General features: G+C 46.0%; 1 protein-coding gene across 1 annotated transcript in view; it reads right to left on the bottom strand.

The window, feature by feature from the left end:
• Window positions 1-18,745, bottom strand: part of KIF24 (kinesin family member 24) — a 39,122-nt gene that overhangs the window by 3,851 nt on the left and 16,526 nt on the right. The window contains exons 4-14 of the mRNA XM_039369737.1: window positions 18,548-18,737; window positions 17,638-17,735; window positions 16,248-16,463; window positions 13,123-13,210; window positions 9,127-9,248; window positions 7,954-8,059; window positions 6,559-6,630; window positions 5,376-5,485; window positions 2,487-4,255; window positions 2,136-2,187; window positions 696-789 (exon numbers count right to left, since the gene is read on the bottom strand). Of these exons, the coding sequence (XP_039225671.1) occupies window positions 696-789; window positions 2,136-2,187; window positions 2,487-4,255; window positions 5,376-5,485; window positions 6,559-6,630; window positions 7,954-8,059; window positions 9,127-9,248; window positions 13,123-13,210; window positions 16,248-16,463; window positions 17,638-17,735; window positions 18,548-18,737 (2,917 nt within the window). The remainder of the gene's footprint in view (window positions 1-695; window positions 790-2,135; window positions 2,188-2,486; window positions 4,256-5,375; window positions 5,486-6,558; window positions 6,631-7,953; window positions 8,060-9,126; window positions 9,249-13,122; window positions 13,211-16,247; window positions 16,464-17,637; window positions 17,736-18,547; window positions 18,738-18,745) is intronic.

Raw genomic sequence — 18,745 nt, 5'->3', positions numbered from 1 at the left:
GCAGGAGCAGGAAGGCAGGGGAGAGCTAGCTAGCCCAGCTAGGCTGACTCAGGAATTCTGGGAGTTGAAGTCCATGAGTCATAAAGAGACGAGGTTCTTACCCCTGGAGCTTGTTGGACAACAGCTTGAAGCTTGCCGGTGAGCAGCAGATGGGGGGGGGGAGAAAGAGAGAGAGAGCGAGAGGAAAAGAGAGAGAGAGAAAGAAAGAGAGTGGGGGAAGAGAGTGGCAGACCAAGGGCAGATAGGAGATGAGGGAGGGAGAGAGACAGAGAGAGAGAGAGACCCTTTTGACATCTAAAATGAAGATAACACTGCATATATCCTTTTTTTACCTTTGTGTGTCTGTAATTTTATTCTCTTAAAGCATTCTCTTGGTGATCATTGTTTTAATAGTATGGATATTCCCAAGAGTCATATTTTTACTTTTATTTTTAGTGTGTGTGTGTGTGTGTGTGTGTGTGTGTATTACACACACACCTATAATAAAGGTAAAAAAGGATATATGCAGTGTTATCTTCATTTTAGATATCAAAAGGGTTTTGCGGCTCCCGGTGTTTTGTTTTTGGTGGGAAACAGGTCCAAATGACTCTTTGAGTGTTTTGGGTTGCCTAATTAACCCCAGGGTGGGATGGGACCCCCCGGGAGCAAAGCTCAGCCTGGAGGGGTCTGGATGCCCAGCCAAGCAGAAGACTTACCAAGTCTGACATCTTGCCGATCAAGCTTTTCTCCCGAGAAGACAGGGCGGCCATTTCGTCCAGCTGTTCCCGGTGGGTTCGAAGGACCAGCTGCCTGCAGGAGGCGAGGACAGGGAGCGCGCTTACCAAAAGGCTTTACCGGCAAACCCTCGACTTACAACCGTTTCATTTAGCGACCGTTCGAAGTTACGACGGCGGGGGAAAAAAGGGACTTATGACTGGGTCCCTGCGCTTATGACTCACGACAGAGTTCCCACGAATCACATGACCGGAATTCGGACGCTTGTCAAAACCAGCACGGTTTTATGACCGTTGCAGAGTCCCCGGGTCAAGGAGCTCGGCAACCGGCAACCGTGCTTAGGATGCGTGCCGTGTCCCGGGATCCTGGGAATGCCCTTCGCTGACTTCCCAGCTGGCTTCTGACAAGCAAATTCAAGGGTGCAAGCTGGGCTCACTGAACGGCCTCACGATTCGCTTAACGGCGGCAGAGATTCACTTAACAGCCGCGGCAGCAAAAAGGGTGTAAAAATTGGGAGTGACTCACTTAACCGCCTGGCTTAGCAATGGAAATCCTGGTCCTGAGTGCGATCACAAACCGAGGACTACCCGTACAGCAGTTCATTTAGCGACCGTTTGAGGTTACAACAACGGCACTGAAAAAGCGACATACGTCTGTTTTTCCACACTTAACGACCGTGGCAGCGTCCACATGTCACAGGATTAAAATTCAGACGCTCGGCAACTGACTCACAATTACGACGATCGCAGTGTCCCGGGATCACGTGACCCCCCCTTTGCGACCTCCTGACAAGCCAAGTCAATGCGGACGCCAGGTTCCCTCAACCACCGGGTCGCTAACTGAACAACTGCAATGATCCGCTTAACAACGGTGGCAAAAAAATGGCATCAAACGGAGCAAAACCCACTTAACAAAGGTCTCACTTTAGCAATAAAAATGGGCCCAATTGTGGTCGTAGGTTGAGGACCACTTTGAGTATTACAGTCACTGTCAGCTCTCAGATTTGGGCAGCACAAGCTACCTAGGAACTTTCTAGGGCAGGGGTCCTCAACCGTGGCCACTTTAAGAGTTGTGGACTTCAACTCCCAGAATTCCCCAGCCAGCCCTGCTGGCTGGGGAATTCTGGGAGTTGAAGTCCACAAGTCTTAAAGTGGCCACGGTTGGGACCCCTGTTTTAGGGCCATTGGGGGTTTCTACTCTTTGACCAGTCCAAGCCTGTCACTCACCTGATTAGTAACCAGGACAAAACTCCGAAATCCCTTGGGATCTATTGATGGCTGCAACTCAGGCCGGCCTCAGTTGCCGGACGGCGTTTGGCAGACGCCAAGTTGAACGAATCCCAGATCCTTTGCTACGGAAACACAATGGGACGGGCTGCCTGCCTCCTCAACCCTATCCTACAGTGGATCCGGAACACTCACCTTCCCAGCACGTCCTTCTCCTTGGGGGAACCTTCAGCAAATCCAGTTGTTCACCAGCCTTTGGCGAGTTCTTTGCCGTCTCGGCAATGGTCCCCTTAGAGTCCAAGCCCCAATCCTCGCACTGGGGCTTCCTGATCGTGGGTGCTCTGGGGAGACCCCGTTCCCTCCTTCCTGGAGGCTTCCTCCGAATGGCGCCGCTCTGCCGGCCCGTGGGACAAATCCGATGGCGATGGGGCACTTTGTTTACTTCCTGCTTCGTCAGAGCTGGATAAGGCATTGGGACTCGAGACGTTCCTCCCTTCTCAGCCGGCTGGGGGGCACGGGGCCACCGGGACCTCCTTTCCCCCCGACCCCAGATGATCCGAATAGCTCCACGAAACAGCCATCTTTGCCACGTCATGGATAGTGAATATTCGCTTATCTGAAGGTTTCCACCAAGCCGGGCGCTTCCCTCCGTGGGCCGAGGAAGGAGTTCAGCCAGGGGATCTTCGCTAGCGTAGCCACAAACGCAGTCACCCAAAGCTGAGGTGGCTTCCAAGAGGGAAGCGTCACCTGGAGAGGGACAAGGCTGCGGAAGCCACGTGAATTTGGCCCACGGAGAAAGAACCTGCTGACTTTTCCTCCTCCAGGGATTTATTTCGTAGATGTGGGAGGCAGGGGGCCACCTGCCTTCGCCAGCGCGCCCGGCGTCCTCATCCCAACCCTTGCCGGGGCCAGTGGCTTCTCCTTCAGCCGTCTCCTTCCCTTGACGACCTGCTGATCCCGAGTTGAGGAAGGATACGGTCAAAGGCGCCACCGAGTCGTCCGTGAGGTCCATGGGAAAGTCTACAGCTCCACAAAAGCCTGCTCTTTTGGGGCGACCCGTTTTTTCGGGACACGGGGGTTCCAGTAAGACGGCAGGGAGAGGTGGACTTTGCGTGGTTTTCCTTGGTGGGGAGATGTGTCCATTGGGGCAACCGCGAGGTGGATCCGAGTAGCTCGGCGACTTCTGCTCAACAGGCAAATCTTTATCCTTTCTCTTATTAGCTGGAAGGCCGTCTTCCTCTGAGCAATACGGTTTCTCCGGGATGCCCCTGTGCAGGGAAAAACCCACCGCTGATATTTCTCCTGCGCTCCAGTCACCCAGACTCCTGGGGCCTTCTTCGTAGCTGCCCGACTCTTCCTCGCTTGGAAAGGCTCTTCCTTCCATCTCCAACTCGTACCATTCACAAAAGAGCTTCTCCTCCTCTCGTCCGTCCTGTCCTCGGACCCCCGGGTGGAGGAAAAAGGAATTCTGGTGGCTTGGCCTCCTCGCTTCCGTCTCCGTCTTCTTCTGACTGGGCCCAGGGGAGAAAGAGTCCTCGCTGAAGTCGCTGTCGTCCAGCTCTTCGAGCTGCATGGTGTCATCCCGGCCCTGAGGGGACACCTGGGCAGGGCCAGGGGCCTCTGGCCTCACCTGGATCTCTTGAGACGTGTACTGACCTAAAAACTTCCCCAAGGGCTGGTAGTTTAACTTCTGCCGCAGGAGAGGAGGCTGTTGGAACTGCTGGTGGTAAAGCCGCAGGTGCTGCTCGCGGTCCTTCTGATGCGAGGAAGCCCCCGTCCAGGCTGCAAGGCACTGATCTGCAAAGAGTCTCCCGGGGTCTTCCTCGTGGTCCAACAGGTGATCTGAGCTGTGGTGGGAAAAATCAGCCCTGGAAACCAGTTGCTTTTGCACCGGTTCGACTTTCAGACACTTCACCCGCTGCCCACCTTCTCTCCTGCCCACCAAGTCCTTCCTGAGATGGCTTTTCTCCAAAGTTATCGTCGGATCCTCGGCTAGCTTCTTGGATGCAATCCCTTTTTCTGGGCTGGGGCACCCGGGCCACGGAGTTCCCGACGGTTCTTTGCACCCCTGCCCCTTCGGAGTGGAAGAGAAAGGAAGATGAGCTGGTTGAAACAGCAAAGAGGTCTTCGTCTTGGACCCGGGGGTCGGTACGGGAGGGTGCTGCAGCCCCAGCTTGGCTTTTTTGGGAGAGCTCTTTCCCCCCACTTGGACGTAAGGAGAATTCTGGATGCGCTTCGGGGAGGTGGGTCCTGTTGGCCGGTGCCTGTTGACCGTAGGGGTGCAAGACTTCATCCCTCTCTTCAGTTCTTTTACTCTGACAACGAAAAAGCCAAGAATTACGTTATTCATTTACGTATCGAACTTCTTAACTGTCCCATTTCCCTCACAGAGGGGCTCATGTTGTTGGAAAGATGTCCAGAGCTGAGCTGTCTCCAGGTGAGACAGCAGCATAAAATGCAAGGCCCATCCAGTGCAATCACGGCCCGTCCAGCCCTTCAACCAGAAGAAGCAGCTGACGGTGGAAAGCCCACAAATATATCGGTTGGTAAAGGGTTTGTGTGGCTCTAGGTTTTCCAAGGTTTTTCAGAGATGTTCCAGCCCTTGGAAGTTGAACCAGGTTAGGAAACAGACTCCATAAACATCCTGGCATCTCGGCTACTTTTCTCTTTGTGGTCACCCGCGAAAGCTGGAGATTCTGCTTTATATGTAAGATCTCCTGCTGAGATCTTGATCATTTTAGACCAGTGATGGTGAATATTTTGGTCATGGGGTGTCAAAAATTCAGAAAATGCCTTTGATTCCGCTGATGTATTACACACCCGGATAAAACAGGCTCCTTCCTTCCTTCCTTCCTTCCTTCCTTCCCTCTTTCTTTCTTTTCTCCCTTCCTCCTCTCCACTCTTTCTCTTTCTCTCCATCTTTTCCTCCCTCACTCCTTTTATTCCTCTCTATTGTTTCCTTCTTCCCTTCCTCCTCCTCTCCTGTCCTCCCTCCCTTCCTTCCTTCCCTCCTTCTTTCTTTTCTCCCTTCCTCCTCTCCACTCTTTCCCTTTCTCTTTCTCTCCATCTTTTCCTCCCTTACTCCTTTTACTCCTCTGTTTCCTTCTTCCCTTCCTCCTCCTCTCCTGTCCTCCCTCCCTCCCTTCCTTCTTCCTTCCTTCCTCCCTTCCCTTCCCCTCTCCTCCCTCCCTCCTACCCTTCTTTCCCTCTCCAGAGCCTGTGGAAGTCACATAAAAGGGCCCTGAGCAGGGTCTCTCTGGAGCCTTCAAAACACTGCATGATTTTCAGATCTCTCAGAGGTTACATCAGAACAAGGCCAACTTCCAGAGGGTCTGGAGGCCTGATATATCCCCCAAGATGCACAGGGTGTCCCCCGAGACACTCGTGACATAGTTCCACCATCTTCTCTGGTTTTAAGCCAGTTCTGACCCTTACCTGTCGGCATAGCGCAAGGTATTTAAGGTGTGCTCTGTGGCAATGTGGCTGGGTGACACATTGGCGATCATGCACGTCTTGGAGTTGCCCACAAAAGAGTCCTTCAGGACCTTGAGCGGGGAGAGAAGAGATGTAGAATTACTGCCAGCTCTTTGGTACATTAATTACAGATAGTCCTCGACTTACAACCACAACTGAGCCCAAAATTTCTGTTGCTAAGCGAAACACTGGTTAAGTCAGTTTTGCCCCATTTTACCGCCTTCCTTGTCACCACTGTCAAGTGAATCACTGCAGTTGTTAATTTAGGAACACGGTTGTTAAGTAAATCTGCCTTCTCCGTTGATTTTGCTTGTCAGAAGGTCACAAAAGGGGATCACGTGACACACACACACACACACACACACACACACACTGCAACTATGAGTCAGTTGCCAAGCGTCTGAATTTCGATCATGTGACCATGGAGATGCTACAATGGTCATAAGTGTGAAAGATGGTCCTAAGTCATTTTTTTTCCAGTGCCATTGTAACTCTGAACAGTCAATAAGTTAACGCTGTAAGTCGAGGACTCGCTGTATTTCTTGGTTATTCTGTTTTAAATTTTTGAAAAGTAAGAGAGAGAGAGAATGAGAGAAAGAGAATGAGAAAGAGAGAGAAAAAGAAAAATGAAAGAGAAAGAAAAAAGAATGAGAATGAGAGAGAAAATGAGAGAATGAGAAAGAAAAAGAGAATGAGAGAAAGAATGAATGAGAATGGGACAAAGAATGACTGAGAGAAAATGAGAGAAAGAAGAGAATGAGAGAGAGAGAGAGAGAGAAAGAAAAATGAAAGAGAGAAAGAAAAAAGAATGAATGAGAGAATGAGAAAGAAAAAGAGAATGAGAGAGAACGAGAGACAAAGAATGACTGAGAGAAAATGAGAGAAAGAAGAGAGAGAGAGAGAATGAAAGAGAATGAGAAAGAGAAAGAGAGAAAAAGAAAAATGAAAGAGAAAGAAAAAAGAATGAGAATGAGAGAGAAAATGAGAGAATGAGAAAGAAAAAGAGAATGAGAGAAAGAATGAATGAGAATGGGACAAAGAATGACTGAGAGAAAATGAGAGAAAGAAGAGAAAGAGAGAGAGAGAGAGAGATGTTTGTAGAATTTGGGGAAAAACTGAGAGCTGAGTCAGTCTCCAGTAGTACCTGGGTCAGTTTGCTTTGTCTGAAGGGAGTGTGAGCATGCTCCTGATCGAGCGCACGGATGCATTCTTTCAGCTAGAGAGACAGAAGAGAAGAAACAGGGAGTTATCACACAAGACTCTACATATCAACATTGACACGGGGCCGTTTCCTCACAAAACCCTGCTGAACCCAACAGCTGAAGTTCCCAAAGACATGAGAGGCCATTGCAATTTGTGTCTCTTCCTCCAACTTTCTGCAAGAGCTCTGTCCAGGTCTTCATAGGGCAAGGGGTTAGAAGATGGAGGAGAAACCCTGTAGCTCAGGGTTGAACTGTGGGGGCCCTTGGTGCTCTCTGAGCTTGGCGGTTTTCTGGCAAACGTTTCAGGACCCAACTAGGGGACATCATCGGTGCTAGAAGGGAGTGGGGTTTGCAGACTGGAGGAGGAGGGGGGGTAGGAGAAGGTAGAGGAGGAGGATTGTGGGGTCCTTGGTGCTCTCTGCGCTTGGTGGTTTTCTCGCAGACATTTCATGATCCAACTAGGTGACATCATCAGTGCTAGAAGGAAGTGAGGTGTTGAAATGGAGGAGGAGGAGGAGGAGGAGGAGGAGGAGGACTCTGAGGTTCTTGGTGACTCTGAACTTGGTCATGGCTCGCCCTGTCACTGTTGATGGGAGTGTTCCTGCTGGTTCCTTGATTACATGCCACTTGTATAAACACAGAGAGCAAACTCTACTCCCTTCTAGCACTGACGGCAGTACCTAGTTGGGTAATGAAATGTCTGCAGGAAAAGACATTGTGTGGGCACCAGCAACCTCACACAAAGAATTAGAGCAGTGGTTCTCAACCTTTTTAATGCCGCGACCCCCAACCGGTCGTAAGTCGAGGACTACTCAACTGGTGCAGTACCGTTTGCAGAATGGGACTTTTGGCGGGCTCAGCAGGGCAGAGACAGCCTGGACAATTCCTATTGGCTTTTGAAAGCCAATAGAATTAGACTCTATTCAAGAGAGTCTATTCTATTGGCGTTCAAAAGCCAATAGAATAAAAGGGAGTAGCACAGCTAAGGAAAAGGGGGGGAAAAATGGCGGACTGCGTTGTTTGGCGACCCCCATGAAATGGTCGTTCGACCCCAAATGGGGTCCCGACCCACAGGTTGAAAACCACTGCTCTAAAGGAATGCAAATGACCAGCTGTCTGCAAGGAGTATAAATCCTTCCATTCCCCACCATCCACTCAGAGCGGAAGAAGCTTCTGGGATGAAAAGAAATGAAACGTCTTCAAAGAAAGAACAAGAAAGTTGCCTCGTGAAAAAAAAGCATCTTTGGGACAACCATGACCTGGATGACTGAGAATCTCCACAGACGCTTGACCCATAAAGTACCGGCTTCAGATGAACTCAGCCTGTGTTTACTTACTGCTAGAAGACTCTGATTGATTTCTGCTCCTTCCATTTTTGTTTGTCGGTCAGAGTCTTTGGCATCAGCTGCCCTCTCGCTGCCAGCCAGATCAATAAATGAGATTCTGGAAGATAACATTCAGGATGTTAACCTGCCCAGTGAAGTTGCAGCTCCCACAGCCAGGTAGAATTTATTAAGAAACTGTGTTTGGCTCAAGGATATTGAAGTGTGGGAAGTCAGCCCCTCCCAGAGAAGGAAATATTAAAAGGGCAGAAAAATATATTTTCTCCAAGGATCTTAAAGAGGCAGGAAAGCATGCCCAGTTTTTCTTAATAGCTCCAAGTCTCCCTCCCCCAAGCAGAAACCAGCTCTATAGAGATGCAGATGTAAATCCAGGGAGCTAGGAGATTAAAAAGACAAAGACCTAAAATCTACATACCCCATCCAAACTCTAGGAGTCATTAGCCCCAGCACCAAGGAAGCAGGATTTGACCTTTGGGTCATAATAGGATTAACCTATCACCATCAGAATACCAGAAAAGCACACTCAGACTCAGTCAAAGTTCATGCCACAGGAACAGGAAGCAACTCCAAACAAAAGGCTCCAGAGGGTATAAAAACCCACTCCCCACATGTGCTCAGCCCTTTTCTCTCTCCTCTTTCCTGCCAGAACCATCTTTTCTGTCTGGCTCTTCAATAAACTGCAATATTCTTTCTAAGGCAGTCGCCATGTTGTTTATCTCTGGCTTGGACTGGACCACGATGAAGACTTTTCTTTCAACAGAGGTTTATCTCAAATCAGCTTAAAAAAAGTATACTACTCTTTGATTCAATATTTCAAGGAAGATACAATAACCAATGAAAGCAGTAAAGGATCGTGTTAATGCTTCCGGCTCAGGAAAGAAGAATCAGAAATTAAATGGGAAAATGGCCTGCTGCCAAAATGTCTGGACATCTTCTCCCAATCCTGGAGATGGTTTACCATTATGTAGAAACCAACTATGTGATCTCCTTGAATTCATTTAGAAAACTCACACCTAGTAAATGACTAGCTAAGTTGAGCTGATGTTCAGGTGTCCCAATTACCTACGTGTGCTGAAGGAATTGCTAAGGACACCCAGCCAGCTTACACCTTTGAGGACCGCGGAAAGCTCAAGCAAAGCCTGTTCTTCCCACTTCTTCTATGCTCACCTCCCAAACACTCTGTTTGCAGGATCTTTCATTTGAATCTGGATAATGGCGTGGGATCGGGAAGAATCGGAGTTGACTCCAGTCGCCCCTGTGCTGCGTTCCTTGCCTCCTTTCAGAATGACCTGGGGGTGGAGGAGGTTGAAAGCAGAGAAATGAGGGGGGGGGGGCAACTGCACAGTAATAAAACTGTGGGGTCCTTCACGTTCTCCGAGCTCGGCTGTTTTCTTGCAGATGATTCATGAGCCAATTGGGTAAAAATGCAAAAAAGGAATGGGATTTGCTCTCTGTTTATATAGAAGTGGCTTGCCCTGTCAATGTGGGCAAGCCAAACAGAGAGCAACCCCCCATTCCCTTTTAGCAGTGATGATGTTACCTAGTTTGGTAGTGAAACGTCTGTAAGAAAACAACCAAGCTCAGACAGCACCCAGGACCCCTCATTTCAACCCTAAACTACAAATATTCTCTTCCATTGGTCTGTCTGTCTGTCTGTCTCTCCCCCTTTCTTTCTCTCTCCCCCTCTTTCTTTCTCTCTCTCTTCCTCTCCGTCTTTCTCTCTCTCTCCCCCTTTCTTTCTCTCTCTCTCTCCCTCTTTCTTTCTCTCTCTCTTCCTCTCCGTCTCTCTCTCCCCTCTCTTCCTCTTCCTCTCCGTCTTTATCTCTGTCTCTGTGTGTCTCTCTCTCTCTTTCTCTCTCCCCCTTTCTTTCTCTCTCTCTCTTCCTCTCCATCTTTCTCTCTCTCTCTCTCTCTCTCTCTCTCTCTCTCTCTCTCTCTCTCTCTCTCTCTCTCTCTCTCTCTCTCTCTCTCTCTCTCTCTCTCTCTGTCTCTCTCTCTCATCTTAATACTAGATCAATAATCAAGCAATAAAAAAGCAGCCTAATCAAGCAACCACCAAGAACCCTACCACCAGCACTGACAGGGCAAGCCACTGGTGTATAAACAGAGAGCAATTTCCTCTCTCTTTCAGCACTGTTGATGATATCTAGTTTGGTAGTGAAATGTCTGCAAGAAAACAATCAAATTCAGAGACTACCAAGGACTCCACGCTTATCTCTATTATGGGATAATGTCATTGCCAAGCATGAGGAAGATCTGAGATATGGGGGGGTCTTCCCAGCCATAGCTTCCACTTAAACTTTCAGACTGCCTCCCCTCCCAAAGTGCTTCCAGAGCAGTTGAACTGGGGCTTCCAAAATTCTCCAAACTTTCCCTTCTAGTCCTTATTTACTTATTTCCCAAAATTCATCCGATAAGGTAAGAACAGCAAGAGGCAGAAGGCAAAGCTTCCCATTGCCATAAATACAAGAAGATAAATAGAATTCTACAGGGTCAACATTACTCTGAAAATTAGTTGAAAATAAGGATTTTATCTGTTTAATACTTAAAAATTAGACCTAAAAGGGAAAAGAAAATTAATTATTATGAATATGTTTGATTTATTGATTAACCCAGGCAATATGCATAACGGTTTTGATTTATTAAAGGGGACATTGTATTATTAAGTAGATGATTTAATATGGTGGGAAATAGATAACTCTTAGGAAACAGAACAAGATTACATTCAAATAGATAAAATGTGTATTTTGGATATTATATTTTGTTATGAATTGAGACAGGGGAAATCTTGATAACCTAAAGCCTGAAAATTATAAAAATCAAAGGTTAAATTGGAATATTGATGAGAAACTAAAAACTAGGTAAAAATTAATAACAGGATATGGATTGTTTTATGAAGATTGAAGCACTATGGATGGAAATTCGCAACATTGTACAAGAGGTAGCAACTAAAACCATCCCAAAGAAAAAGAAATGCAAGAAAGCAAAATGGCTGTCTGAGGAAGCTTTGCAAATAGCTGAGAAAAGAAAGGAAGCGAAAGGCAAAGGAGAAAGAGAAAGATACACCCAATTGAATGCAGAATTCCAGAGAGTAGCTAGAAGAGATAAGAATGCCTTCTTAAATGAACAGTGCAAAGAAATAGAAGAAAATAACAGAATAGGGAGGACCAGAGATCTCTTCAAGAAAATTGGAGATATGAAGGGAACGTTGCATGCAAAGATGGGCATGATAAAGGACCAAAATGGCAGGGACCTAACAGAGGCAGAAGAGATTAAGAAGAGATGGCAAAACTACACAGAAGAACTATACAAGAATGAGCTTAACATCCCAGATAACCACAATGAGATGGTCATTGACCTCGAACCAGACATCCTAGAATGTGAAGTGAAATGGGCCTTAGAAAATCTGAGCAACAACAAAGCTAGTGGAGGTGACAGTATTCCAGCTGAGCTATTCAAAATCTTAAAAGACGATGCAGTAAAAGTGCTACACTCAATTTGCCAGCAAATTTGGAAAACTCAACAGTGGCCACAGGATTGGAAAAGGTCAGTTTACATTCCAATTCCAAAGAAAGGCAATGCCAAAGAATGTTCAAACTATCGCACCATTGCACTCATTTCACATGCTAGTAAAGTTATGCTTAAAATCCTACAAGCTAGACTCCAGCAGTATGTGGATCGAGAACTACCAGAAGTACAGGCAGGATTTCGAAGAGGCAGAGGAACTAGAGATCAAATTGCCAAACATACGCTGGATCATGGAGAAAGCTAGGGAGTTCCAGAAAAACATCTACTTCTGCTTCATTGACTATGCAAAAGCCTTTTATTGTGTGGATCACAACAAATTGTGGCAAGTTCTTAAGAGATGGGAGTACCAGACCATCTCATTTGGTCTCGTGAGAAACCTATATGCGGGTCAAGAAGCAACAGTGAGAACCGAACACGGAACCACTGATTGGTTCAAAATTGGAAAAGGAGTCCGGCAAGGCTGTATACTGTCGCCCTGCCTATTTAACTTATATGCAGAGCACATCATGAGAAAGGCAGGGCTAGATGAATCAAAAGTTGGAATTAAAATTGCCGGGAGAAATATCAACAACCTAAGATATGCAGATGATACCACTCTAATGGCAGAAAGTGAAGAGGAAACTAAAGAGCCTCTTGATGCGGGTGAAGAAGGAGAGTGCAAAAGTTGGCTTGAAACTCAACATTAAGAAAACCAAAATCATGGCATCCGGCCCTCTCAATTCCTGGCAAATAGATGGGGAAGAAATGGAGGTAGTGACAGATTTTATTTTTCTGGGCTCCAAGATCACCTCAGATGGGGACTGCAGCCAAGAAATTAAAAGACGCTTGCTCCTGGGGAGGAAAGCTATGGCAAATCTAGACAGCATACTAAAAAGCAGAGACATCACCCTGCCAACAAAAGTGCGTATCGTCCAGGCCATGGTTTTCCCAGTTGCAATGTATGGCTGTGAAAGTTGGACCATAAGAAAGGCTGAGCGCCAAAGAATTGAGGCCTTTGAACTATGGTGCTGGAGAAGACTCCTGCGTGTCCCTTGGACTGCAAGGCGTTCAAACCGGTCAGTCCTAGAAGAGATCAACCCCGACTGCTCTTTAGAAGGCCAGATCCTGAAGTTGAAACTCAAATACTTTGGCCACCTAATGAGAAGGAAGGACTCACTGGAGAAGAGCCTAATGCTGGGAAAGATTGAGGGCAATAGAAGAAGGGGACGACAGAGAATGAGATGGCTGGATGGAGTCACTGAAGCAGTAGGTGTGAATTTAAATGGACTCCAAAAGATGGTAGAGGACAGGAAGACCTGGAGGAACGTTGTCCATGGGGTCGCGATGGGTCGGACACGACTTCGCAATTAACAACAACAACAACACATGAAGATTGAATGTAATTAAGATATGTATAAGCTAAAAATGTATGGATAAATGTAATAAGGATGTTTTTATTGAGTTGATATAATTAGAAATGTACTAACCTGAATACGAGACAGTGAGTGTGAAGGGAAAAAGAGAAGAAATATCTGATGTTGTAACCTGAGATTTGCACTAAAGATTTTGTTATCGAACTATTGATTAAACCAGTCACCACGTTGCTTTTTAAATACTTCAATATAAAATTAATAAAATATTATTTAAAAAAATTACCTCCAGAAGCAAGCTGACCGTATTCACGTGGACTTCACGCAGCCCGACTATCTGTACGACGTGCTTGCTATCTTCCCTTGCAAAAAGCCTGCAGAGAAACCCTCAAGAGATTAGTAGAGAAACTTGGAAAGAAATGCAACAAATGCTGTAAAAACAAACTTTTGAAAAAGTGTTAGGTACAATGATTTCCATAAAATACGGTCTAGGCCAGGGGGAGGCAACGTTGGCCCCTTCGTGAGTCGTGGACTTCAATTCCCAGAATTCCTGAGCCGGCATGGCTCAGCTTGGAAACCTCTCCCTTTCCCCTTAGTATGGCTGGCTCAGGAATTCTGGGAGTTGAAGTTCATGAGTCATAAAAGAGCCAAGGTTGCCTAACCCTGTCCTAAGTCCTCCTGTTCTAAGTGGTGAGCCTCTTAGGCCAGGGGTAGGCCACCTTGGCTCTTTTATGACTCGTGGACTTCAACTCCCAGAATTCCTTAGCCGGCATGGCTCAGCTTGGAAATCTCTCCCTTTCCCCTCAGCATGACTGGCCCAGGAATTCTGGGAGTTGAAGTCCACGAGTCATAAAAGAGCCAAGGCTGCCTACCCGTGGACTAGGCCTACCAGTTTCTGATAATCTACTCCTGTCAGGCTTAATAGACTAGACCAGAGGTAGGCCACCTTGGCTCTTTTATGATTCGTGGACAACTCCCAGAATTCCTGAGCCGGCATGGCTCAGCTTGGAAACCTCTCCCTTTCCCCTCAGCGTGGCTGGCTCAGGAATTCTGGGAGTTGAAGTCCATGAGTTATAAAAGAGCCAAGGTGGCCTACCCCTGGTTTAGGCGGATTAAAATATTTCACCGCTTTGGAAATGATTCTAATGTGCCATAAAGGAATAACCAGCCAGCAGCAGTACTAACAAAAAGAAATACAGCTAGTCCTTCACTTAAAACAATTCGTTAGGTGACCACTAAAGTTTCTGAAAAAGTGACTTACGACCGTTTTTCGCTCTTATGGCTGTTGCAGCGTGTCCAGAGTCACGTGATCAAAATTTGGGTGCTCGGCAACTGGCAAGTACTTAGGACAGTTGCACTGTCCTGGGGTTATGTGATCACCGTTTGCAACCTTCCCGGCCGGCTTCCGACAACAAGCTCAATGGAGGAAGCTGGATTCTCTTAGCAACTACATGATTCCTTTAAACAATTAGTGATTTGCTTCACAACTGTGGCCAAAAAAGGTCATAAAACAGGGCAAAATTCATTTAACTTCCTTGCTTATAACAATGGAAATTTGGGTCTCAAGTCGAGGACCACCTGCGCTGATTGTGATGGGGGATGAACCAAAAGACGGAGGAGGAAAGTTGCATTTCGCCCGACTTCTGATATTAAAAATAAAAGTTGGAAGGGACCTTGGAGGTCATTGACTCCAACCCCCTGCTCAGGGAGGAAACACTATACCATTTCAGACAAATGGCTGTCCAGTCTCTTCTTAAGAACTTCCAGTGTTGGAGCATTCACCGCTTCTGGAGGCAGGTTGTTCCACTGGTTAATTGTTCTAACGGTCAGGATGTTTCTCCTTAGTTCCAGGTTGCTTCTCTCCTTGGTTAGTTTCCATTAGTTTCTAAGTGATAACAAGGTGATTGAGCAGCTGCTACTGGTGGGATGCTCTGAAGGAAGATCAATGGGTCTCTGAAAGATCTGGAGTACAGGTAGTCCTTGACTTACGACCTCAATGGAGCCCAAAATTGATGTTGCTAAGGTCGCAAAAGGGGATCACGCAACCCCGGGAGCGCTGCAACCATCATAAGTATGAGTCAGTTGCCAAGCGTCTCAATTTTTGATCATGTGACCACGGGGATGCTGCAACGGTGGAAAGTGTGAGAAACGGTCATGCCACTTTTTTCAGTGCTGTCGTAACTTTTGAACAGTCATTAAATGAACTGTTTTAAGTCGAGGGCTATCTTTATTCAATACATGCAGTCCTCGACTCACGATGCTTCATTTAGTGACCGTTCGAAGTCACAACAGCAGTGAAAATATGACTTAGGACCGTTTTTCACACTTACAACCGTTGCAGCCTCCCTGTGGTCATGTGATCAAAATTCAGACGCTCGGCGACTGACTCGTACTTATGATGGTTGCAGTGTCCTAGGGTCACGTGATCCTCTTTTGTGACCTTGTGACAAGCAAAAAGTCAACGGGGGAATCCAGGTTCACTCAACAAGCGTGGTACTAATTTAACAACTGCAGTGAACTGTAGTAAAGTATTAATACCACTCTGCAATGCCTTGGTAAGGCCACACTTGAAATACTGATCCAATTTTGCTCACCACGATGTAAGAAAGATGTTGAGACTCTGGAAAGAGTACAGAGAAGAGCAACATGGATGATCAGGGGACTGGAGGCTAAAATATATAAGGAACAGTTGCTGGAATTGGGTATGTTTAGTTTAATGAAGAGAAGGATGAGGGGGGACATGATAGCCGTGCTCCAATATCTCAGGGGCTGCCCCAAAGAAGAGGGAGTCAAGCTATTCTCCAAAGCGCCTGAAGGCAGGACAAGAAGCAACGGATGGAAACTAATCAAGGAGAGAAGCAACCTGGAATTAAGGAGAAATTTCCTGACAGAGAGAACAATTGACCAGTGGAATGGTTTACCTTCAGAAGTTGTGGGTTCTCCATCACTGGAGGTTTTTAAGAAGAGACTGGACGGCCATTTGTCCGAAATGGTATAGGATTTCCTGCCTGAGCAGGGGGTTGGACTAGATGACCTCCAAGGTCCCTTTAAACTTTATTATTATTATGGATCATCGCACAGTCAGCCAGATGTTCAGACTGGATTTGGCATTTTGTTGTTGTTGTTATTATTATTTAACAGCTGTCTCGAGAAAGGTTGTAAAATGAGTCAAAAGTCACTGAACAAATGTCTCACTTAGCAACATAAATTTTGGGCTCCATTGTGGTTGTAAGTTGAGGACTATCTGTACATCAAGCAACGTGCACAATTCTGCAAACATTATTTAAAAAGCACGTTAGTCTCCCTAGCTTTGGGAGGTCTTTCACGGAGCTGTAATTCCACCGAAGTTCATCTGATTTATGTCATTCCCCCCCCCAAAAAAATAAACTTTGTGTTCTCAGAGTTAAATACCTCTTTCTTCCGTTTAGCAAGTCATAGAGCTGCCCGCAGTAGATCTCGTAAAAGCTGATCCAGACGTGGAGGTCTTTCCTAGCCTGTGTGGTTTCCAGTTGCCTGAAGATCTCTTTAGCGGCCAAGGCGTAGAGGCCGGGGTTTTTTGGAGTGCCAAACATCGTGTAGGTCTTCCCTGCCCCTGTTTGTCCGTATGCAAAGCAGGTGGCATTGCCTCTGCAACCAAGGAAAGATTAAAATTAATAATGAAAAGCTTTTTGTTAATGACTTCAGGATGTTCTATTCTAGGTATGCTCTTTATTTATTTGAATAGACAGAAGGGGGAAATAAAGACATCACAAGAGATTAAAATGTCCAAGGGTATTCCTCTTGGTTGGAACACACAGTAACCCAAAGTGATACTTTTATTACACATTTTTATACAATACTTGATGAGCCGAGGTGGCGCAGCAGTTAGGGTGCAGTACTGCAGGCCACTTTAGCTGATTGTGTTCAGCAGGTCAGCGGTTCAAATCTCACTGGCTCAAGGTTGACTCAGCCTTCCATCCTTCCGGGGTAGGTAAAATGAGGACCCAGATTGTTGGGGGCAATGTAAATATATATATATATATACACATTGCTTACTGGTGTACACCGCTTAGAGAGTGCTTGCACTTAAAGTGGTATATAAGTCTCATAAATAAATAAATAAATAAATACTTCATTACACATATTTACATGTTTTTAATATGTGAATAAAGGATAGGGGGCAAAATATGTCTGGAAATTGAGGTAAACCACAACGATCGGAGCTGGCAGAGATTTTTTTTCCTCAGGGTTTAGGACACCAAATTATTTCTTGGTCGTTTCTGCTGCAAAATAGAGGGGTTAAAGCCATCAATTTCCAAAGATACTAAGCAGAACAGACTGCAGAATTTGAAATCTATTCAGATCCCTGTACAGCTGTATTGAGGAACTGATAGGTCCAGGCTCAGAGATGACAGGCGAAATCCAGTCAGGCCCACACCTTCCTTACACCTTATGGACAAAATCTGAGCTTGATTGTGGTTTCGCAGACATTTCATTACCGAAATTAGGTAACATCAGCCTAGCACTGATGATGTTACCTAATGGGGTTATTGTGTGTGGCAGCAAACAGTAGACAACTTTCATCCTGAAGAAGGCCCATTAAGTCTTGAAGCTCCATCCACATCACTTCCTTTGGCTTTTTAAAGTGATAGATCAGTCTTCCCAAAGCTGATCCTCTTGAGTAAATTAGACTTCAATTCTTAAAATCTCTCCAAAACTGAAGATTGCTGAACTGGAGGTTTGGAAGGCGTAAAGCTGAAGGCCGAGATAGTTGAACAATGAAAATGTTAATCTGAAGAAATATTCAACAGGGATACTCTACCCACTAAATACATGTTGAATAAGAGGATGGGCGGTCTTCATGTACACATCTTGATTGGAACATGTCTCCCCAAAGACTTCGTCGAAATAAAACACATGCTGAAAATGACAAAAGGGATATTTAGTGCAAGAAAAAAAAAGATTTTAATTCCTTTAACTAGGCATAATGGTAGCGGGCATAACCAGGAACATGGTCCCTTTAGCCATAGCAATGGCACTTAATATTTATATAGTGCTTTCACAGTGCTTTCCAGCCCTTTCTAAGCAGTTTAGAGTTAGCCTTTTGCCCCCAACAATCTGGGTCCTCGTTTTACCGACCTCAGAAGGATGGAAAGCTGAGTCAACCTTGAGCTGGTCAGAATTGAACTCCTGGCTGTGGGCAGAGTTTGCCTGCAATATTGCATTCTAACCACTGCGCCACCACGGCTCTTTTAAAGTTATGAGAAGCTATATTGGTCTGATAATACAAAGCCACATTAGACCCACTGAGAAGCAACACCATCAGCAACAGCAAATAGATATACAGTATAGGAAAAAAATTATCTGTCTCGTTTTATTTCTAAGCTCCATCAAGTCGTTATCTCTGGGGAAGAAAGCAGTCGGTATAGCTATAGAAAGATGGCTGTGGAAATTCTCAGTCATTCAGGGGATGCTTGTCCCAAAGGCAGCTGGAAGTCCAGTTGCCTTTGGGAAAAGCACCTTTGGGATATAGATACAGGGATATAGAAAGATGGGGAAAAATAGATATTCCTAAAAGTCAATAGCTGTAGTAGTAGTTCATTGAATTGAATAGTAGCTGTAGTAGTAGTTCATTGAACTGAACATTCTAAAGTTAAGTTATGCTAAGAACTGATCTCTCTCTCTCTCTCTCTCTCTCTCTCTCTCACACACACACACACACACACACACACCTGTAAAATGTACTGAGTGAGGTCAACTGCCTCTTTCTTCTCATGGAGCAGAAGAGTTTCTTTGTCTTCCACTGTGAGGATGTTCACTTCTCCACGCCTCTCTTCTCGTAAACCGAGGGGGCGTTTTCGTACACACACACGGATCTTGTCCGTTTCGATCCACGGCGTCTCTTTCTCGGATGCACCCGTTCTACGAAA

Source organism: Crotalus tigris, unplaced genomic scaffold, assembly GCF_016545835.1.
Source record: "Crotalus tigris isolate CLP2741 ecotype Arizona unplaced genomic scaffold, ASM1654583v1 scf7180000021214.215828, whole genome shotgun sequence".
NCBI lineage: Eukaryota > Metazoa > Chordata > Lepidosauria > Squamata > Viperidae > Crotalus > Crotalus tigris.
This window is presented reverse-complemented; position numbering and strand designations above follow the sequence as displayed.